Genomic DNA, 22,580 nt, shown 5'->3' on the forward strand with positions numbered 1-22,580 from the left:
TAAACATGCGTTCTACGCGCGGCGCCGGCGCGACCCGCAGTCCCTCGGGCCGCACGCGCCGACAGATGGCGACTGGTGTCGAGAGTAGGAGCGCGCCCGCAGCCTGCGTGCGAGGGTAAAAAAATGCTGGGGCCGCCGCCGCTGCCGCGCGCTCTTTATCGCCCCCCCCCCCTCTCTCTCTCTCTCTCTCTCTCCTCGTTGCTTTCGCAATAATCCAGGTTTAACCAGAGCTAAACCACTGCCAATTTTTTCGACAAGTCAGAACAGGATGCCAGGGAAAGCACTGCAGGTCTGTAACTTGACTTGACTTCCCGATTCCAGTTTTCTGTAATGCGCACTACACAGTTTTTCAATATTGCCTAGAGGAAAAGCTTTCGCCACCGTCTGTGCGAGTTTTTTAAAGAACACTTCATCCATCGCGGGAATGCCGGGAAGACAAGGTTTCTTATTTGGCTTGCCTAGTGTTGGGCAGAAAACGTGGATTCTGCCTCTGAATCCACACGTGCACCCGATGCTTGCCTTTGCGTGCAGATGAAATTATTTCAGTGGGGCGTTTTTAACTTCTTCAATAAATGTAACGCAACTGTTAGACCGGTATGCAAGCTTTTACAGCATTTCTTCAAGGTTTGCCAAGATAACATTCTTATTTTAACGGCTGAGTCCCCGCCAATAATCAGCCAATTAAGCCAAATATGAAACCTCATCTTCCCGGCATCCCTGCGCCTCTCCATGGTGGATGAGGTGCAGAATCGCCAGCTTTTTCCTCTGGGTAATATTGAGAAACTCTGTATCACGATTCAGTATTACTCACGTAGGAGCTCAACTTAGCCATACTTGATGCAAGCTTGCATCTTCCAGAAATTGGATCAGTTTCAATTCGTCGAAATCTGTACACCATGCACAGAATTGCATTAGGCATGCCACAATCGGTGATTTTCATTTCGTGCATAGGGGATGCGGAGAGAATTGTTACGTCGGCCGGATGTCACCGGCCAAAGGCAGCATACATTGAACACGAGCATATCCAAACTAAGTATAGGGAACCCAAGCTCAAGTTTGGGAGCGCGACGCCAGCGCCGCAGCGGCGAGCAGCGGAAACTCGGGGCGGCGCCGTAGCAGACGCCCTGCTAGCTTTGTGTGCACGCGCGACGGGAGAGTCGCGCGAGGCGCAATCTTCGCGTTGACAGACGCGGTCTCGGCGAAGCAAAAAGGAGGTAGTACGAAGGCCGTAATGTAAAAACCAAAGCGTATGTACACGGTGATCCACTCTTACCGCGAACACGCGAGTATGCGGCCGCGCTCTTCGGAGAGCCAGTGAGTCTGTCCCTACCATCCACGAAAAAAGTGGCAGACGACGCGCAGGCAAGTCGCTCGCTGCTCGATTTTCCAGCCTTGCGACTGCGAGTCGCAAGCCGCTGAACTAATCGGCGAGACAGTCGAGCTTTTGGCAATGACGCCGTCCGCGGACAGGCGAGCTTTCGGCAACGACGTCGCCCGCGGCCACGCCGGGCGACGAGCTGCGCTGCTCCCTCGCTGCCGTAGTCGTCGCTAAGCCTAACCATTTCGCATCGATGCTGCAGCTGAGGGCACTTCGGAACTGGCCAGCGCTGTAATAAAGGTGCTACTCGCGTCACCGTTTTACTATGTTCACCGTCACATAATAAAACAAAGACGTGATCGATTTCCGTGATGCCTTTAACTGCGGAGCCAGGTGACAACAGGCGAGCAGCACTGGGCATCAGCAAAGCGGCTTTGGAAAAGAAATATGCTTGTATCGCAGTTATCACTTCTACCAGCAGCTCGGTATTGGCCAACGATCCTAAAAAATGATTCATTTTTGACGTTGCTCTACTCCAGGGTTTGGTATGAACGCGAACAAACAATATTAGCGTATTTTTCTGACGGCGGTGGCAGGCCGGCCCTGAGAAGAGCGCCGTTGTCGCTGTCATCATGACGCTTATACGACTGCGGTGCACATCAATACCGTCACGACATCCTCCTGGTCGCCGTAGTGCATTGCGAATCGCACCGAGCGCGAGTGCAGGAGGCGCGGTCAAAGCAGACGAAATTCTCGAAAGCGCGCAAGCAATGTTATTCCGGAGAGTTTTCGTTTCAAGCGAGAAGGCGACCCGCAGGTCGCACTTGCAAGTGTGAACAATGGTGGTCAAATGTTTAGGGGGTTCCCCCAAGGTGGAGTAGAATGTTGACGAACTGTTGCCTGGTCGCATGTCCATTCGACTCGCACGTAAGTGGATCGCCCTGCGCATCGCATGCAACAACTGACAACTACGATCAACAAGTGTCTCGCTTTATTTCGCAGAGCTGATAGTACTTCGCATATTTCGAGCACATAATTATACAGGGGACTTACCTCTAGTTACATGTCATACAGTACGACGTTAATACTCACTCGAGAAACGCATTTTACAGTCAAATGGGCCTCCTCATCGTCGATCGTCTGCTCCACACAGTAGACGCGACTAATCAGTGTCCCTCCTTTAATTAAGTTTGCATTGCAGTACTGCGCGTCAGTCTGAACGATCGTATTGTGGCTCATGCAGGCGACACATCGCGACAGCGCTGGCGCGCGCACGTGCAAGAAAGCGCGCGTGCAAAGAAGCGTGGTGAAAGCAGCGCGAGCAGCGCCCCAGTTTTTACTTTTCTCCCATAGATGGCGCTGCCCATCAGGCGCAGCAGCGCCACCCGGCGATGCTTTGGGAGCCTATTCTCGAATCACTGTTTCGATATGTGCAGGCATGAACAAACGTGGAGAGACCATGCGAACAGTGGACGTCGGGGTTTTTCTGTGTTAAGAGCCGTGCCTGACGGAAGTGCACGGGCGACCGGGCCAGCATATTGGGAGGGCATCCTATGCATATCTCGCAAACAGACCCTGCACAGTAAGACAGCGCTGTCATGTAGTTAAGCAAGTTTACATGGTCTCTCCACTTTTGCTCTCGCGCCTTTACATGTTTTCATCGTAATCATCATCATAAATCATCATCATCATAATTTATTTTCTCCTAAGGACCCCTAGGCGGGGCATTACATAAGGGGGAGCAAAAAATAATAATACTAGCAATACGAACGTTTGGAATATAACAGTGAAGAAGGTTCAACGAACGTTTATCTGGTCAGGCATGGGATTCCTTGTTCAAGGAACCCGTACGCGGTTCTGAAGCGTCTGTTCATCTTCAGACCTGGTCAGTGTCCGTGATTCACTTCTCATCATGTCTTGTAACATACCTGATACGTTTTCATAAAACAGAAAGGTGAAGTTGGGGATGACACCGTTTGTACACCTTGAAGCCGTTTCAGAGCAGGGGCGGATGTTTGGTTGTCTCTGGGAAGGGGCGTCTTGTGGTGGGGAACGGTCCTGAACGCCATGAGTTCAGCGCCGGCTGCGCCGCCTGTCGTGGCTTTTGTGAAGCTGCGGCGGGGATGCTCCCGCTTCTACATTGTATTCTGCATTGGCTGAACGTGCCGGCGCTTCACAGCGCATACAGCATACATGCACTGTTGTGAAGTTCGACAGACAAGTAACTATAATAAACTGCACATACACTTCGTAGTTGGGCGTCGTTGCTCTTGCCACAACCACTTGGCGCATTCACGCATTGGGCTCGTCATACTGCCGCGAAGTCGAAAATGTGACCACTCTCGTAAGCGCCGGTCGATCTCTGTCTCTTACCTCTCACAAACAGGAAATCTCAGCCGCTAATCTCAGTGCACTGTTGCCGCGACAAGGCGGCAGGGCAGGCATCATGGACGGCAACCGCCGGGGAGCGTAACGAGCAGACCCCCCCCCCCCCCCCCCCCCCCGCACTTGTAAGCGAGGTTCCGTTCAAGCAGCTCCATCGCGAACGCGTTTCGAAGAACATCGTAAAGGTACACGCATTCTTCAAGGCTGACTTTACTCCGATTTCCACCGCGGGCCAGCTGCTGTGGGCAGCGGCTCGGATGACACGGACGGACGAGTCCACAGGCGCAACAGGTGTGCGGCGTGGGGGAAACAAGGTGCGGCTCGCAGATTCTTCGGATCTTGTATTTACGCGGCGCAGCTTGTTTTGCGGCGAGTATAAAAAACGCGCTGTCTACCTCGTCATCGAGAAGTATTGTTCCCTTGTACTTGCATATATAGCATTCTGGGACTGAGAGAGGGCGAGAGAGATAAACCCTTTAATGAAAAAACAGAGAATTTAGCCGGCGTTTAAAATCGCTGCCATGCTACTCTCCGTAGGTAAGGGAATTCGGGAGATAAAGACTGAAGGAGAGCAGAGCGGTGCGGAAAAGATAAAATAAACGAAAAAGAGGAGAAAATAAAATATGGCCATGAAATGCGTACTACATCGGTGAGAAATGATGTAACATGAAATGATGAAGTGCATAGTCCGACTAATAGGCTAAACAACGCTCACAGCGTGAAGAATGCATGAGGGTAACATGCAAGGTGAAATCAGAGCTTGTCAATATATCCAATGTCCTTTAAATACGCAAACAAAAAGTCAATTGCATGTTTCTGTTGCCTAGGGCAGGCTAAGGGACTGATCATAATTCGTACGTCGTGCTTGATTTTGCCAGGCACCTCTTTCGCTCACTATGCACCTGAAAGGTGCACCTTCCTTGTGTGTCTTCGCAGTGAAGAACACGTTTAAACTATTGTTCTTGCTGTCCTGAATACCTTTTGAGAGCTTCTGTAAACTTAGTTGTTCACATAAGGAAATTGGCCGACTTTTTACTTTTCCGGGTTTCCATTTAGTGGTCTTGAAATTCTTTTGGATAGCCTGGACCGCATTTTCGCTGAACGTACCAAACGGCAAGGCGACGAAGCCTCCTTCTTTGTCGGCCTGAATGAGTCGTAGGTAATTGTCCTTGAAGAAATCTACGACATGTTTCGTTGGAGTTCGCTGGTGAGGTTCGTTAGTAGGAACCGTCCTGATGAGGCTGTCAACCCCGTCGAGCAAGCACCTTTCTTTTTCCTCAACGACAAAGGACAAAGAAAGGCGCTTGCACGACGTTGCCCAAAGAACAAAGTATACCGGTTCTGCAACGCAGGGGGGCGCCGTGGAGTCACTTACACAAAGGCCCGAAGTTGTTGCCACGAGAGAGCATTGCTGAATATCCGAAAGCGAACGCTTCGTGTCTTGTCCTGGACGCGGTTTAGCTGGTGCGCACTCAGCTCTTGTTCCATGTACAGGGACGCTTAGCGCCGTTGCCTGTATGGGAGTGAAATGTCTCGTATTGCTCTCGCGCGCCTTTAGCGTGTCGTAAAACTGCGGCGGTGCGCACGTTACCCTGTAGATTACGGCCAGGTGCTCCCTTATGTGCGTGTTTGTCTTTGCCGCCAGCGCGATAACCGCGCAGAACACTTCCACGGGCGGGCACAAGCCCCGCGGAGCGTGCCGCGTCGGCTGCCCGACGGGTTTTCGACACAGTGCTGAGGCGTGCTCTTGTTCGCGGCTCGCGACGCGGCAATGAAATCGTGCGCCCTTCGCGACGGGCGTCCAGAAGACGTCCTCCGGTCGTGGCCTTGATCGCTGTCCCCGTCTTACGTTCCCTGCATCTCGGCCGCTCTCTGCGTTCGAAGTGCGCGCGAAATGTGCGTCTAGAAGCTGTAGCCGAGTCTGTGCTGTCCTCCGTGGTGCCGCCTGATATGTCTGCTGGGAACGAATGCCGCTCAGACCGTCGCTGTGGCAGCGGTGGCGCTGTCGGTCTCCAGCTGGTGCTGTCCAGGACTGGTGCGATTGCACTTACGCCGTTCCGCTTGCCACGCAACCTGCGCGCCTTCGTCTGCAACGTCGTGTGGCCACTGTTATGTTTGGCCATCGGAAAAGGTGAAAGCGGAGGGTGATTTCGTCGCCTCGCTGTTTTGTCATGAACACTTTGCCGGAGAGTGGCCGAAGTGTTCGATCTTTGTGGCAGTGCAAAAAGTGTTAAGCGTGCAGGGTGCGAAAAGACGACTTCGTTGGCAGTCGCTATTGTCACGCATTGGAGTCCTCTTTAATATGCTGTGTGAAGGAGCTAGGCCGCAGCGAAGAAGGTGTCCGGCAGAGGTGTGTTAGTCAAATGGCCGCAAGTTCGCGGAATAGCGAGAGCCTTCGGTGCTCGCTCCAGCTTTTTAATTGCTTCCTATGAAAAAGTATAGTGATGGTTTCTTCAGAGAACTTGAACCGAAGGTTATTTTTCCATAAGCACTCAAGCACCATTAGGTCGGATGACATTTAATTCAAGGCGTGTACTTTGCTCGCTTCTGTATTAGGTATTTTAGTAGCCGCAGTGCCGAAGCATTTACAGGGTTAGATGGCGAGTAAATATGCTCCGGCAATTCACGCTGGAATGGCTGCTCGGCAGGCTTTTGTATACTGAGAAATAATTTCGTCATTGAAAGAATATGCTTCGAACAACACCGAGAAGAAAATGAGTTGGAGACGTGTGAAATGTACAAGTGACACCATCAAGGGCGGCGCGTCACGCGAGATTTTTTCACAGCAAAGTCGCGCCACTGAGGTAGGCCTTTGAGACCTTTTTTTTTTTTTTAATGTGCTGTTATTCTGCTTCGGGGTATAGAAACACTCGTTATTGCAAAGTGTCATAAGAGCATTTGCCTGCAGTGGGAGTAATCAGGCTGATGATGATGACACAATAACCCCAGAGACAAGAGTAAAATTTTGTACGAACAGGTACCCTTAAAAGATTTCTGGCCACCCTTTTAAACTTTGCGGGTCGCTTCTAAGCGTGTCGCGTTTTATGTTTTGCCTCGTGAGGCTTTCACGCCTCACGAGGCAAGCTTGTTTTATGTTCTGAGTTTACAAAACGCAACGGGAGCGAAATGAAGTCGTTGTGACACGCTCGTTATGCTGCTACCACTTTGTCGCAGCCCTCATCAGAATGCAGGTAACGAAATAAAAAATTGCTTGCAGGCATAGATGAGCAACCGTTATCACTTTAGAGAGCGAACTGCCGCGGACAGCAAGAAGGAACTACGTTTTCTTTTATTCTTGCTAACGCGTTCATCACGCTTCGCCGCGTTGTTCCGAGTCACGCGCGACGTTAATCAAAGAGCCGTCGGCACTTGTGCTTTGCTGCAGTATGTTCTCCTCTCCCTCCGTGAGTGGTGAAGACTCGAGAGAGAGAGAGAGAGAGAGAGAGAGAGAGGAATTAAGCAACGAATCTATAGTCACTCTAAGAAAAGATGCGACGCGCATGTATAGGGAACCCAAGCTCAAGTTTGGGAGCGCGACGCCAGCGCCGCAGCGGCGAGCAGCGGAAACTCGGGGCGGCGCCGTAGCAGACGCCCTGCTAGCTTTGTGTGCACGTGCGACGGGAGAGTCGCGCGAGGCGCAATCTTCGCGCTGACAGACGCGGTCTCGGCGAAGCAAAAAGGAGGTAGTACGAAGGCCGTAATGTAAAAACCAAAGCGTATGTACACGGTGATCCACTCTTACCGCGAACACGCGAGTATGCGGCCGCGCTCTTCGGAGAGCCAGTGAGTCTGTCCCTACCATGCACGAAAAAAGTGACAGACGACGCGCAGGCAAGTCGCTCGCTGCTCGACTTTCCAGCCTTGCGACTGGGAGTCGCAAGCCGCTGAACTAATCGGCGAGACAGTCGAGCTTTTGGCAATGACGCCGTCCGCGGACAGTAGAGCTTTCGGCAACGACGTCGCCCGCGGCCACGCCGGGCGACGAGCTGCGCTGCTCCCTCGCTGCCGTAGTCGTCGCTAAGCCTAATCATTTCGCACCGATGCTGTAGCTGAGGGCACTTCGGAACTGGCCAGCGCTGTAATAAAGGTGCTACTCGCGTCACCGTTTTACTATGTTCACCGTCACATAATAAAACAAAGACGTGACCGATTTCCGTGATGCCTTTAACTGCGGAGCCAGGTGACAACAGGCGAGCAGCACTGGGCATCAGCAAAGCGGCTTTGGAAAAGAAATATGCTTGTATCGCAGTTATCGCTTCTACCAGCAGCTCGGTATTGGCCAACGATCCTCAAAAATGATTCATTTTTGACGTTGCTCTACTCCAGGGTTTGGTATGAACGCGAACAAACAATATTAGCGTATTTTTCTGACGGCGGCGGCAGGCAAACAGGTCGGTAGGCCGGCCCTAAAAAGCGCGCCGCTGTCGCTGTCATCACGACGCTTATACGACTGCGGTGCACATCAATACCGTCACGACATCCTCCTGGTCACCGTAGTGCATTGAGAATCGCACCGAGCGCGAGTGCAGGAGACGCAGTCAAAGCAGACGAAATTCTCGAAAGCGCGCAAGCAATGTTATTCCGGAGAGTTTTCGTTTCAAGCAAGAAGGCGACCCGCAGGTCGCACTTGCAAGTGTGAACAATGGTGGTCAAATGTTTAGGGGGTTCCCCCAAGGTGGAGTAGAATGTTGACGAACTGTTGCCTGGTCGCATGTCCTTTCGACTCGCACGTAAGTGGATCGCCCTGCGCATCGCATGCAACAACTGACAACTACGATCAACAAGTGTCTCGCTTTATTTCTCACAGCTGATAGCACTTCGCATATTTCGAGCATATAATTATACCGTGGACTTACCTCTAGTTACATGTCATACAGTACGACGTTAATACTCACTCGAGAAACGCATTTTACAGTCAAATGGGCCTCCTCATCGTCGACCGTCTGCTCCACACAGTAGACGCGACTAATCAGTTTCCCCCCTTTAATTAAGTTTGCATTGCAGTACTGCGCGTCAGTCTGAACGATCTTATTGTGGCTCATGCAGGCGACACATCGCGACAGCGCGGGCGCGCGCACGTGCAAGGAAGCGCGCGTGCAAAGAAGCGTGGTGAAAGCAGCGCGACCAGCGAGCAGCGCCCCAGTTTTTACTTTTCTCCCATAGATGGCGCTGCACATCAGGCGCAGCAGCGCCACCCGGCGATGCTTTGGGAGCCTATACTTCTTTTCCGCGTCGGCCTGTTCGAGCACACCTGTCGACACGCGCTTCGTTCCGCTCAGCTGTCGGCGTGTATGCGCACGTCCCACCGCCATCATGCGTGCGTTAATCAGCGCAAACACTTCTCTGGCTTGTCGCCGCAGGTGCCACCGGAGTTGGGACGCGCGCCCGCCACGACATGGAGAAGAACGGCCAGCTGAAAGTGCAAGGTGAGTCACGTGACCGATTTCATTACTATTTCCTCTCTCTCTTTTGTTCTTTTAGTTCCACAAGGCTGTAATTAATTTCTTTATATTGCGAGATTTTCTTTTTATTCGTGAAGCCTTTCGTGGCCGACATTGGTGTGGTGTATGTGTCGGGTTTAGCAGGCTGTGAAGGACGCCGTAGAGGAGTCCTCCGCATTAATTTTGGGCCAGCTGGGGTTCTCTGACGTGCATTGACATCGCTCGGCACACGGGCATTTTTGCATTGCGCCTCCATCGAAATGCGGCGACTGCGGCAATGATTCGATTGCATGATCTTGGGGTCACCAACCAAACCCACAGCCTCTGAGCCACCGCTGCGAGTTGCAGTTTGTGGAAGAATGAGCTCACTTCCGAAAAAAAAAAAAGTAAAAATGAAACTACGTGTCACATCACTTTCTTCCCCGCTGCGCCTCCTTGATCAAGCTGTATGCAGAAGTGTTAAGACCGAAAAAAAGTGCAACGCAGACGAGGTACTGCATGGAACAAGAGAATGCGACGGTATATGGGTGATTTCCACTCTGTTGTCAGCTATTGTTATTTCGCTGAGAGTGCAGTTGAAAGCTAGTGTCAATGCCGCCGTGTTTACATCTCTACTTCCGCGCGTGCTGCTGGAGTGGCGTAGCGATTAACGTGCTCTGCCTTTGGCTTCTGCAGTGATGTCATTGCGTGACGTCAGGCTGGCCGATTGGGTGCAGTGCGACCTTCTGATTGTCATTTGTCTTTCATACCGTGTCAGCCTCCGCTGTCACAGCTCTGTCTGGACAGTCACCGCCGCATATAGTAGGGCAGTGCCGTCGAAGCGACATGCGGGGTATTCTGGTTCACAACTCCACTGAGCTGGCCGCTGCAGGCGTCCAGTTTGCAAATGAACCAGCGCTTTACTCTTCTATTTGCAATTACCGCAGTTTAGCGATGCTTATGTGATTGGTAGTATGTTAGCGTTGTTTACGGGTCACTGCATTTTCCTTCGTCTCCGAATGACCTGGTATTCAGAGGACAAGGTTTGGGTCCTCCCATAGAACGTACGACATGTGCAGAAGTTGGGATGTGTCCCTATGTTGATACGTGGTGCATGCGCTGTCTGCTTGTTATGGTCTGGGGTGGAGGCAATTAAAAACGAAATCGCTTGCATTGTCCAGGGAATGTGTTCTTTCGCGCCCCAAGGAACGAGAAAAAAAATTGGCAGTGGCTTAGCTCGGCTGTGCCAGGATATACGTAGCGAAAGGTAATGGTTAGCCTTGGTTAATCTTGATTGCAAGTCCAGGTTAGTCTAGTCGTCTAGCTATGTTGTTAGGAGAAGGTAAGTGACGCCAACCAAGTAAAATACAGGAAAAACACGACGTTTCGGGACCGGCTCGGCCCCTTCTTCACGGTGTGACTACGGGCGAGCGCAGCTTGGCTTTTTAAGCCCCTGTGTGGAGGACCTGCGGGTCAATGGCCGCAGCCCATGGACGTAGGATGAGGGGAGAGTCCCCAGGGAACGATTAACATTCTCTCGTGTTTGCTGTATGTGCCACGACTCGAGTAGAAGCCTCCTGCGTGGGTTAGCTTCCGTTTCCAATACAATGGTGCTGTCGAAGTCAATTGGGTGGTCACACCCTTCACAGTGTTCGGCCACGGCGCTGCGTTGACGATTCATGTGACGGACGTCCGCTTTGTGTTGGTTCATCCTTTCCGCGAAGTTCTTCGTTTCCCCTATGTACGACGCCGGGCAGACGGAACACGGAATTTTGTACACGACGCCCTGGGCCTTTTCTCTGGGCTGCCGGTTTTTTGGGCGGGGGAGAAGGCGACCGATAGTGCTGGTCGGTTTGTGCGTTGTCAGCACCCCTTCTTTTCCGAGAATGCGACCGAGCGTCTCGCTCACGCCTCTCACGTAGGGGATGCAAACACGTTTCCGCTTCTGGCATGCGTCTGAGGAAATAATAGACCGGATTTTGTTTTGCCTTTCTTGCTTCCTGATAATGCGCCGGATGAATGAGCTTGGGTAGCCGTTCTTTTGGAGGTCAGAAATGACTCGGTTCTTCTCCTTCCTTTTATCTTCACTTGAGGAACATATGGAGTCGGCTCTCTTCAGTAATGACGTCACGACAGATGCTTTGTGCGGGATGGGATGGTTCGAATCGAAATGTAGGTACCGTCCTGTGTGGGTTGGCTTCCTGTGCACCGAGGACTGCAGGCCTTTGTCGTGCCTTGTAAGTAGGACATCCAGAAAAGGCAGGCTGCCCTGCTGTTCATGTTCAACAGTAAATTGTATGGCCGGTTCAACTGAATTTAGATGACTCTGGAGGTTTTCTATCTCTGAGGTTTTCACCACACAAAAGCAGTCGTCTACATAACGGAGGAATAACTTTGGCTTGGGATTAAAGGAGGAGAGGGCCCGGCTTTCGACGTCTTCCATGGTTAGGTTAGCCACTGTGACTGAAATTGATGCCCCCATAGCAGTTCCGGTTGTTTGCTTGAAAAATTCTCCGTTGTAGGTGAAAAAGGTACTGCGCAGACAGAGGTCGAGAAGGCGACATACCTCATCGACGTTGAGTGGAGTTCTCTCGTGCAGCGTTTGGTCGTTTTCGAGTGCGCGGCGAGCGACGGACACAGCAAGGGGAACCGGTACGCAGGTAAATAGCGACACCACGTCAAATGAGACTAGGCTTTCGTCTTCCTCCACGGTAAGGTTCGAGACAAGTTGGACGAAATGCCGCGAATTCTGTACATGCGTGGGTGTTCTGCCGGCGAGCGGCGCCAGTACCTTGTGCAGGTAGTCAGAGAGACGTCGCAGAGGAGACAGGGTGAAGTCTACAATTGGCCGAAGGGGGACGCCAGGTTTGTGAGTTTTAGGTAGCCCGTAAAAACCTGGAGCTGAGCCGTTTCTGGAGATGAGGCGGAGGTAAAGCCATTTGAAATCAGGATGCCGCTTGAACATCTCTGCCAGGGTTTTGTTGAGTGTTGCCTGAGTGTTTGAAGTCGGATCCTTGCGAACCTTCTCATACGCCCCACTGCTCAAAAGGGCTGACGCCTTCTCCTCGTAGTCGCGTCGGTCCATCACCACTGTAGAGTTGCCCTTGTCTGCCGGGAGTATGACGATGTCGGTGTCGTCCCTGAGACCGCGTAGGGCTTTTCGTTCCAGTTGAGACAGATTGCTCGGAAATTTGGGGGGTACCTTGGCGATGACACCAATCGCTTTCAGGCGGACCTCTTCCCTGACGTGCGGCTCCAGGTGCTGGACCGCATCTTCAACAGCCGCGACTAGTTTTGGGAGGGCGGGACCAGATGATATGTTGAATCCATGTCCTTTTGCGAGAACAGAGGATTCGGGCGGTGTTAAGCGACGGGAGGAGAGGTTCTTTACAAAGCCAGAGTTATGGGGGTCAGGCTGTTTCTTCTGCCGCTGCTGTAGGGCAAACAACTTCTTGTTTTGACACTCACGATGTTTGTTGGCTGCAGTGGAGGCCGCTTCCATGGCAAAGGCGTCCACCCGCGGGAAGAGCTCAGGCATCCTGTGTTCTAGTTGGCGGCGCGCGAAGAACCGGTCCAGCTCCTTTTTGCGGAGAACGGAATGGCACTCGTGTATCCGCGCACTTAATAACTGTTGCTCCGTTTTGGACACCAGCCGTAGGCCTTCTGCGGTGGTTACAGGGCGCTTTAGGCGAAGGCTCACGGGTATCACATCCTTTTCCTTGCAGGTCTTGTTGAAGTTTAGATGTGTCCGGAAGACAGCAATACTCTTGGTGATGTTGACGTATCGCTTCACTAGCTGCATGGTCTCGATGCCGAAGTCTTGGCGTATAGACTCAAAAGAAAACATTCGACAGAAGTCTGTCTGGTTGGGAAATTTAATGTTAGGAGAAGGTAAGTGACGCCAACCAAGTAAAATACAGGAAAAACACGACGTTTCGGGACCGGCTCGGCCCCTTCTTCACGGTGTGACTACGGGCGAGCGCAGCTTGGCTTTTTAAGCCCCTGTGTGGAGGACCTGCGGGTCAATGGCCGCAGCCCATGGACGTAGGATGAGGGGAGAGTCCCCAGGGAACGATTAACATTCTCTCGTGTTTGCTGTATGTGCCACGACTCGAGTAGAAGCCTCCTGCGTGGGTTAGCTTCCGTTTCCAATACAATGGTGCTGTCGAAGTCAATTGGGTGGTCACACCCTTCACAGTGTTCGGCCACGGCGCTGCGTTGACGATTCATGTGACGGACGTCCGCTTTGTGTTGGTTCATCCTTTCCGCGAAGTTCTTCGTTTCCCCTATGTACGACGCCGGGCAGACGGAACACGGAATTTTGTACACGACGCCCTGGGCCTTTTCTCTGGGCTGCCGGTTTTTTGGGCGGGGGAGAAGGCGACCGATAGTGCTGGTCGGTTTGTGCGTTGTCAGCACCCCTTCTTTTCCGAGAATGCGACCGAGCGTCTCGCTCACGCCTCTCACGTAGGGGATGCAAACACGTTTCCGCTTCTGGCATGCGTCTGAGGAAATAATAGACCGGATTTTGTTTTGCCTTTCTTGCTTCCTGATAATGCGCCGGATGAATGAGCTTGGGTAGCCGTTCTTTTGGAGGTCAGAAATGACTCGGTTCTTCTCCTTCCTTTTATCTTCACTTGAGGAACATATGGAGTCGGCTCTCTTCAGTAATGACGTCACGACAGATGCTTTGTGCGGGATGGGATGGTTCGAATCGAAATGTAGGTACCGTCCTGTGTGGGTTGGCTTCCTGTGCACCGAGGACTGCAGGCCTTTGTCGTGCCTTGTAAGTAGGACATCCAGAAAAGGCAGGCTGCCCTGCTGTTCATGTTCAACAGTAAATTGTATGGCCGGTTCAACTGAATTTAGATGACTCTGGAGGTTTTCTATCTCTGAGGTTTTCACCACACAAAAGCAGTCGTCTACATAACGGAGGAATAACTTTGGCTTGGGATTAAAGGAGGAGAGGGCCCGGCTTTCGACGTCTTCCATGGTTAGGTTAGCCACTGTGACTGAAATTGATGCCCCCATAGCAGTTCCGGTTGTTTGCTTGAAAAATTCTCCGTTGTAGGTGAAAAAGGTACTGCGCAGACAGAGGTCGAGAAGGCGACATACCTCATCGACGTTGAGTGGAGTTCTCTCGTGCAGCGTTTGGTCGTTTTCGAGTGCGCGGCGAGCGACGGACACAGCAAGGGGAACCGGTACGCAGGTAAATAGCGACACCACGTCAAATGAGACTAGGCTTTCGTCTTCCTCCACGGTAAGGTTCGAGACAAGTTGGACGAAATGCCGCGAATTCTGTACATGCGTGGGTGTTCTGCCGGCGAGCGGCGCCAGTACCTTGTGCAGGTAGTCAGAGAGACGTCGCAGAGGAGACAGGGTGAAGTCTACAATTGGCCGAAGGGGGACGCCAGGTTTGTGAGTTTTAGGTAGCCCGTAAAAACCTGGAGCTGAGCCGTTTCTGGAGATGAGGCGGAGGTAAAGCCATTTGAAATCAGGATGCCGCTTGAACATCTCTGCCAGGGTTTTGTTGAGTGTTGCCTGAGTGTTTGAAGTCGGATCCTTGCGAACCTTCTCATACGCCCCACTGCTCAAAAGGGCTGACGCCTTCTCCTCGTAGTCGCGTCGGTCCATCACCACTGTAGAGTTGCCCTTGTCTGCCGGGAGTATGACGATGTCGGTGTCGTCCCTGAGACCGCGTAGGGCTTTTCGTTCCAGTTGAGACAGATTGCTCGGAAATTTGGGGGGTACCTTGGCGATGACACCAATCGCTTTCAGGCGGACCTCTTCCCTGACGTGCGGCTCCAGGTGCTGGACCGCATCTTCAACAGCCGCGACTAGTTTTGGGAGGGCGGGACCAGATGATATGTTGAATCCATGTCCTTTTGCGAGAACAGAGGATTCGGGCGGTGTTAAGCGACGGGAGGAGAGGTTCTTTACAAAGCCAGAGTTATGGGGGTCAGGCTGTTTCTTCTGCCGCTGCTGTAGGGCAAACAACTTCTTGTTTTGACACTCACGATGTTTGTTGGCTGCAGTGGAGGCCGCTTCCATGGCAAAGGCGTCCACCCGCGGGAAGAGCTCAGGCATCCTGTGTTCTAGTTGGCGGCGCGCGAAGAACCGGTCCAGCTCCTTTTTGCGGAGAACGGAATGGCACTCGTGTATCCGCGCACTTAATAACTGTTGCTCCGTTTTGGACACCAGCCGTAGGCCTTCTGCGGTGGTTACAGGGCGCTTTAGGCGAAGGCTCACGGGTATCACATCCTTTTCCTTGCAGGTCTTGTTGAAGTTTAGATGTGTCCGGAAGACAGCAATACTCTTGGTGATGTTGACGTATCGCTTCACTAGCTGCATGGTCTCGATGCCGAAGTCTTGGCGTATAGACTCAAAAGAAAACATTCGACAGAAGTCTGTCTGGTTGGGAAATTTAATGTTAGGAGAAGGTAAGTGACGCCAACCAAGTAAAATACAGGAAAAACACGACGTTTCGGGACCGGCTCGGCCCCTTCTTCACGGTGTGACTACGGGCGAGCGCAGCTTGGCTTTTTAAGCCCCTGTGTGGAGGACCTGCGGGTCAATGGCCGCAGCCCATGGACGTAGGATGAGGGGAGAGTCCCCAGGGAACGATTAACATTCTCTCGTGTTTGCTGTATGTGCCACGACTCGAGTAGAAGCCTCCTGCGTGGGTTAGCTTCCGTTTCCAATACAATGGTGCTGTCGAAGTCAATTGGGTGGTCACACCCTTCACAGTGTTCGGCCACGGCGCTGCGTTGACGATTCATGTGACGGACGTCCGCTTTGTGTTGGTTCATCCTTTCCGCGAAGTTCTTCGTTTCCCCTATGTACGACGCCGGGCAGACGGAACACGGAATTTTGTACACGACGCCCTGGGCCTTTTCTCTGGGCTGCCGGTTTTTTGGGCGGGGGAGAAGGCGACCGATAGGGCTGGTCGGTTTGTGCGTTGTCAGCACCCCTTCTTTTCCGAGAATGCGACCGAGCGTCTCGCTCACGCCTCTCACGTAGGGGATGCAAACACGTTTCCGCTTCTGGCATGCGTCTGAGGAAATAATAGACCGGATTTTGTTTTGCCTTTCTTGCTTCCTGATAATGCGCCGGATGAATGAGCTTGGGTAGCCGTTCTTTTGGAGGTCAGAAATGACTCGGTTCTTCTCCTTCCTTTTATCTTCACTTGAGGAACATATGGAGTCGGCTCTCTTCAGTAATGACGTCACGACAGATGCTTTGTGCGGGATGGGATGGTTCGAATCGAAATGTAGGTACCGTCCTGTGTGGGTTGGCTTCCTGTGCACCGAGGACTGCAGGCCTTTGTCGTGCCTTGTAAGTAGGACATCCAGAAAAGGCAGGCTGCCCTGCTGTTCATGTTCAACAGTAAATTGTATGGCCGGTTCAACTGAATTTAGATGACTCTGGAGGTTTTCTATCTCTGAGGTTTTCACCACACAAAAGCAGTCGTCTACATAACGGAGGAATAACTTTGGCTTGGGATTAAAGGAGGAGAGGGCCCGGCTTTCGACGTCTTCCATGGTTAGGTTAGCCACTGTGACTGAAATTGATGCCCCCATAGCAGTTCCGGTTGTTTGCTTGAAAAATTCTCCGTTGTAGGTGAAAAAGGTACTGCGCAGACAGAGGTCGAGAAGGCGACATACCTCATCGACGTTGAGTGGAGTTCTCTCGTGCAGCGTTTGGTCGTTTTCGAGTGCGCGGCGAGCGACGGACACAGCAAGGGGAACCGGTACGCAGGTAAATAGCGACACCACGTCAAATGAGACTAGGCTTTCGTCTTCCTCCACGGTAAGGTTCGAGACAAGTTGGACGAAATGCCGCGAATTATGTACAGAATTCGCGGCATTTCGTCCAACTTGTCTCGAACCTTACCGTGGAGGAAGACGAAAGCCTAGTCTCATTTGACGTGGTGTCGCTATTTACCTGCGTACCGGTTCCCCTTGCTGTGTCCGTCGCTCGCCGCGCACTCGAAAACGACCAAACGCTGCACGAGAGAACTCCACTCAACGTCGATGAGGTATGTCGCCTTCTCGACCTCTGTCTGCGCAGTACCTTTTTCACCTACAACGGAGAATTTTTCAAGCAAACAACCGGAACTGCTATGGGGGCATCAATTTCAGTCACAGTGGCTAACCTAACCATGGAAGACGTCGAAAGCCGGGCCCTCTCCTCCTTTAATCCCAAGCCAAAGTTATTCCTCCGTTATGTAGACGACTGCTTTTGTGTGGTGAAAACCTCAGAGATAGAAAACCTCCAGAGTCATCTAAATTCAGTTGAACCGGCCATACAATTTACTGTTGAACATGAACAGCAGGGCAGCCTGCCTTTTCTGGATGTCCTACTTACAAGGCACGACAAAGGCCTGCAGTCCTCGGTGCACAGGAAGCCAACCCACACAGGACGGTACCTACATTTCGATTCGAACCATCCCATCCCGCACAAAGCATCTGTCGTGACGTCATTACTGAAGAGAGCCGACTCCATATGTTCCTCAAGTGAAGATAAAAGGAAGGAGAAGAACCGAGTCATTTCTGACCTCCAAAAGAACGGCTACCCAAGCTCATTCATCCGGCGCATTATCAGGAAGCAAGAAAGGCAAAACAAAATCCGGTCTATTATTTCCTCAGACGCATGCCAGAAGCGGAAACGTGTTTGCATCCCCTACGTGAGAGGCGTGAGCGAGACGCTCGGTCGCATTCTCGGAAAAGAAGGGGTGCTGACAACGCACAAACCGACCAGCACTATCGGTCGCCTTCTCCCCCGCCCAAAAAACCGGCAGCCCAGAGAAAAGGCCCAGGGCGTCGTGTACAAAATTCCGTGTTCCGTCTGCCCGGCGTCGTACATAGGGGAAACGAAGAACTTCGCGGAAAGGATGAACCAACACAAAGCGGACGTCCGTCACATGAATCGTCAACGCAGCGCCGTGGCCGAACACTGTGAAGGGTGTGACCACCCAATTGACTTCGACAGCACCATTGTATTGGAAACGGAAGCTAACCCACGCAGGAGGCTTCTACTCGAGTCGTGGCACATACAGCAAACACGAGAGAATGTTAATCGTTCCCTGGGGACTCTCCCCTCATCCTACGTCCATGGGCTGCGGCCATTGACCCGCAGGTCCTCCACACAGGGGCTTAAAAAGCCAAGCTGCGCTCGCCCGTAGTCACACCGTGAAGAAGGGGCCGAGCCGGTCCCGAAACGTCGTGTTTTTCCTGTATTTTACTTGGTTGGCGTCACTTACCTTCTCCTAACATTAAATTTCCCAACCAGACAGACTTCTGTCGAATGTTTTCTTTTGAGTCTATACGCCAAGACTTCGGCATCGAGACCATGCAGCTAGTGAAGCGATACGTCAACATCACCAAGAGTATTGCTGTCTTCCGGACACATCTAAACTTCAACAAGACCTGCAAGGAAAAGGATGTGATACCCGTGAGCCTTCGCCTAAAGCGCCCTGTAACCACCGCAGAAGGCCTACGGCTGGTGTCCAAAACGGAGCAACAGTTATTAAGTGCGCGGATACACGAGTGCCATTCCGTTCTCCGCAAAAAGGAGCTGGACCGGTTCTTCGCGCGCCGCCAACTAGAACACAGGATGCCTGAGCTCTTCCCGCGGGTGGACGCCTTTGCCATGGAAGCGGCCTCCACTGCAGCCAACAAACATCGTGAGTGTCAAAACAAGAAGTTGTTTGCCCTACAGCAGCGGCAGAAGAAACAGCCTGACCCCCATAACTCTGGCTTTGTAAAGAACCTCTCCTCCCGTCGCTTAACACCGCCCGAATCCTCTGTTCTCGCAAAAGGACATGGATTCAACATATCATCTGGTCCCGCCCTCCCAAAACTAGTCGCGGCTGTTGAAGATGCGGTCCAGCACCTGGAGCCGCACGTCAGGGAAGAGGTCCGCCTGAAAGCGATTGGTGTCATCGCCAAGGTACCCCCCAAATTTCCGAGCAATCTGTCTCAACTGGAACGAAAAGCCCTACGCGGTCTCAGGGACGACACCGACATCGTCATACTCCCGGCAGACAAGGGCAACTCTACAGTGGTGATGGACCGACGCGACTACGAGGAGAAGGCGTCAGCCCTTTTGAGCAGTGGGGCGTATGAGAAGGTTCGCAAGGATCCGACTTCAAACACTCAGGCAACACTCAACAAAACCCTGGCAGAGATGTTCAAGCGGCATCCTGATTTCAAATGGCTTTACCTCCGCCTCATCTCCAGAAACGGCTCAGCTCCAGGTTTTTACGGGCTACCTAAAACTCACAAACCTGGCGTCCCCCTTCGGCCAATTGTAGACTTCACCCTGTCTCCTCTGCGACGTCTCTCTGACTACCTGCACAAGGTACTGGCGCCGCTCGCCGGCAGAACACCCACGCATGTACAGAATTCGCGGCATTTCGTCCAACTTGTCTCGAACCTTACCGTGGAGGAAGACGAAAGCCTAGTCTCATTTGACGTGGTGTCGCTATTTACCTGCGTACCGGTTCCCCTTGCTGTGTCCGTCGCTCGCCGCGCACTCGAAAACGACCAAACGCTGCACGAGAGAACTCCACTCAACGTCGATGAGGTATGTCGCCTTCTCGACCTCTGTCTGCGCAGTACCTTTTTCACCTACAACGGAGAATTTTTCAAGCAAACAACCGGAACTGCTATGGGGGCATCAATTTCAGTCACAGTGGCTAACCTAACCATGGAAGACGTCGAAAGCCGGGCCCTCTCCTCCTTTAATCCCAAGCCAAAGTTATTCCTCCGTTATGTAGACGACTGCTTTTGTGTGGTGAAAACCTCAGAGATAGAAAACCTCCAGAGTCATCTAAATTCAGTTGAACCGGCCATACAATTTACTGTTGAACATGAACAGCAGGGCAGCCTGCCTTTTCTGGATGTCCTACTTACAAGGCACGACAAAGGCCTGCAGTCCTCGGTGCACAGGAAGCCAACCCACACAGGACGGTACCTACATTTCGATTCGAACCATCCCATCCCGCACAAAGCATCTGTCGTGACGTCATTACTGAAGAGAGCCGACTCCATATGTTCCTCAAGTGAAGATAAAAGGAAGGAGAAGAACCGAGTCATTTCTGACCTCCAAAAGAACGGCTACCCAAGCTCATTCATCCGGCGCATTATCAGGAAGCAAGAAAGGCAAAACAAAATCCGGTCTATTATTTCCTCAGACGCATGCCAGAAGCGGAAACGTGTTTGCATCCCCTACGTGAGAGGCGTGAGCGAGACGCTCGGTCGCATTCTCGGAAAAGAAGGGGTGCTGACAACGCACAAACCGACCAGCACTATCGGTCGCCTTCTCCCCCGCCCAAAAAACCGGCAGCCCAGAGAAAAGGCCCAGGGCGTCGTGTACAAAATTCCGTGTTCCGTCTGCCCGGCGTCGTACATAGGGGAAACGAAGAACTTCGCGGAAAGGATGAACCAACACAAAGCGGACGTCCGTCACATGAATCGTCAACGCAGCGCCGTGGCCGAACACTGTGAAGGGTGTGACCACCCAATTGACTTCGACAGCACCATTGTATTGGAAACGGAAGCTAACCCACGCAGGAGGCTTCTACTCGAGTCGTGGCACATACAGCAAACACGAGAGAATGTTAATCGTTCCCTGGGGACTCTCCCCTCATCCTACGTCCATGGGCTGCGGCCATTGACCCGCAGGTCCTCCACACAGGGGCTTAAAAAGCCAAGCTGCGCTCGCCCGTAGTCACACCGTGAAGAAGGGGCCGAGCCGGTCCCGAAACGTCGTGTTTTTCCTGTATTTTACTTGGTTGGCGTCACTTACCTTCTCCTAACATTAAATTTCCCAACCAGACAGACTTCTGTCGAATGTTTTCTTTTGAGTCTATACGCCAAGACTTCGGCATCGAGACCATGCAGCTAGTGAAGCGATACGTCAACATCACCAAGAGTATTGCTGTCTTCCGGACACATCTAAACTTCAACAAGACCTGCAAGGAAAAGGATGTGATACCCGTGAGCCTTCGCCTAAAGCGCCCTGTAACCACCGCAGAAGGCCTACGGCTGGTGTCCAAAACGGAGCAACAGTTATTAAGTGCGCGGATACACGAGTGCCATTCCGTTCTCCGCAAAAAGGAGCTGGACCGGTTCTTCGCGCGCCGCCAACTAGAACACAGGATGCCTGAGCTCTTCCCGCGGGTGGACGCCTTTGCCATGGAAGCGGCCTCCACTGCAGCCAACAAACATCGTGAGTGTCAAAACAAGAAGTTGTTTGCCCTACAGCAGCGGCAGAAGAAACAGCCTGACCCCCATAACTCTGGCTTTGTAAAGAACCTCTCCTCCCGTCGCTTAACACCGCCCGAATCCTCTGTTCTCGCAAAAGGACATGGATTCAACATATCATCTGGTCCCGCCCTCCCAAAACTAGTCGCGGCTGTTGAAGATGCGGTCCAGCACCTGGAGCCGCACGTCAGGGAAGAGGTCCGCCTGAAAGCGATTGGTGTCATCGCCAAGGTACCCCCCAAATTTCCGAGCAATCTGTCTCAACTGGAACGAAAAGCCCTACGCGGTCTCAGGGACGACACCGACATCGTCATACTCCCGGCAGACAAGGGCAACTCTACAGTGGTGATGGACCGACGCGACTACGAGGAGAAGGCGTCAGCCCTTTTGAGCAGTGGGGCGTATGAGAAGGTTCGCAAGGATCCGACTTCAAACACTCAGGCAACACTCAACAAAACCCTGGCAGAGATGTTCAAGCGGCATCCTGATTTCAAATGGCTTTACCTCCGCCTCATCTCCAGAAACGGCTCAGCTCCAGGTTTTTACGGGCTACCTAAAACTCACAAACCTGGCGTCCCCCTTCGGCCAATTGTAGACTTCACCCTGTCTCCTCTGCGACGTCTCTCTGACTACCTGCACAAGGTACTGGCGCCGCTCGCCGGCAGAACACCCACGCATGTACAGAATTCGCGGCATTTCGTCCAACTTGTCTCGAACCTTACCGTGGAGGAAGACGAAAGCCTAGTCTCATTTGACGTGGTGTCGCTATTTACCTGCGTACCGGTTCCCCTTGCTGTGTCCGTCGCTCGCCGCGCACTCGAAAACGACCAAACGCTGCACGAGAGAACTCCACTCAACGTCGATGAGGTATGTCGCCTTCTCGACCTCTGTCTGCGCAGTACCTTTTTCACCTACAACGGAGAATTTTTCAAGCAAACAACCGGAACTGCTATGGGGGCATCAATTTCAGTCACAGTGGCTAACCTAACCATGGAAGACGTCGAAAGCCGGGCCCTCTCCTCCTTTAATCCCAAGCCAAAGTTATTCCTCCGTTATGTAGACGACTGCTTTTGTGTGGTGAAAACCTCAGAGATAGAAAACCTCCAGAGTCATCTAAATTCAGTTGAACCGGCCATACAATTTACTGTTGAACATGAACAGCAGGGCAGCCTGCCTTTTCTGGATGTC

At 52.3% G+C, this 22,580-nt stretch overlaps 1 protein-coding gene across 2 annotated transcripts in view; it reads left to right on the forward strand.

The window, feature by feature from the left end:
• Positions 1-22,580, forward strand: part of HisT (Histamine transporter) — an 89,012-nt gene that overhangs the window by 34,073 nt on the left and 32,359 nt on the right. The window contains exons 1-2 of one of the 2 annotated variants that reach the window (XM_089543353.1): positions 5,378-5,834; positions 9,064-9,129. In XM_089543353.1, the coding sequence (XP_089399479.1) occupies positions 5,654-5,834; positions 9,064-9,129 (247 nt within the window). In that variant the 5' untranslated portion in view covers positions 5,378-5,653. Of the gene's footprint in view, positions 1-5,377; positions 5,835-9,063; positions 9,130-22,580 lie in introns of those variants that run through there. The other variant, XM_089543354.1, reaches the window with a different exon arrangement.

The sequence above is a fragment of the Amblyomma mixtum genome, chromosome 5 (genome assembly GCF_055824585.1).
Source record: "Amblyomma mixtum isolate Tamu chromosome 5, ASM5582458v1, whole genome shotgun sequence".
NCBI classification, from domain to species: domain Eukaryota; kingdom Metazoa; phylum Arthropoda; class Arachnida; order Ixodida; family Ixodidae; genus Amblyomma; species Amblyomma mixtum.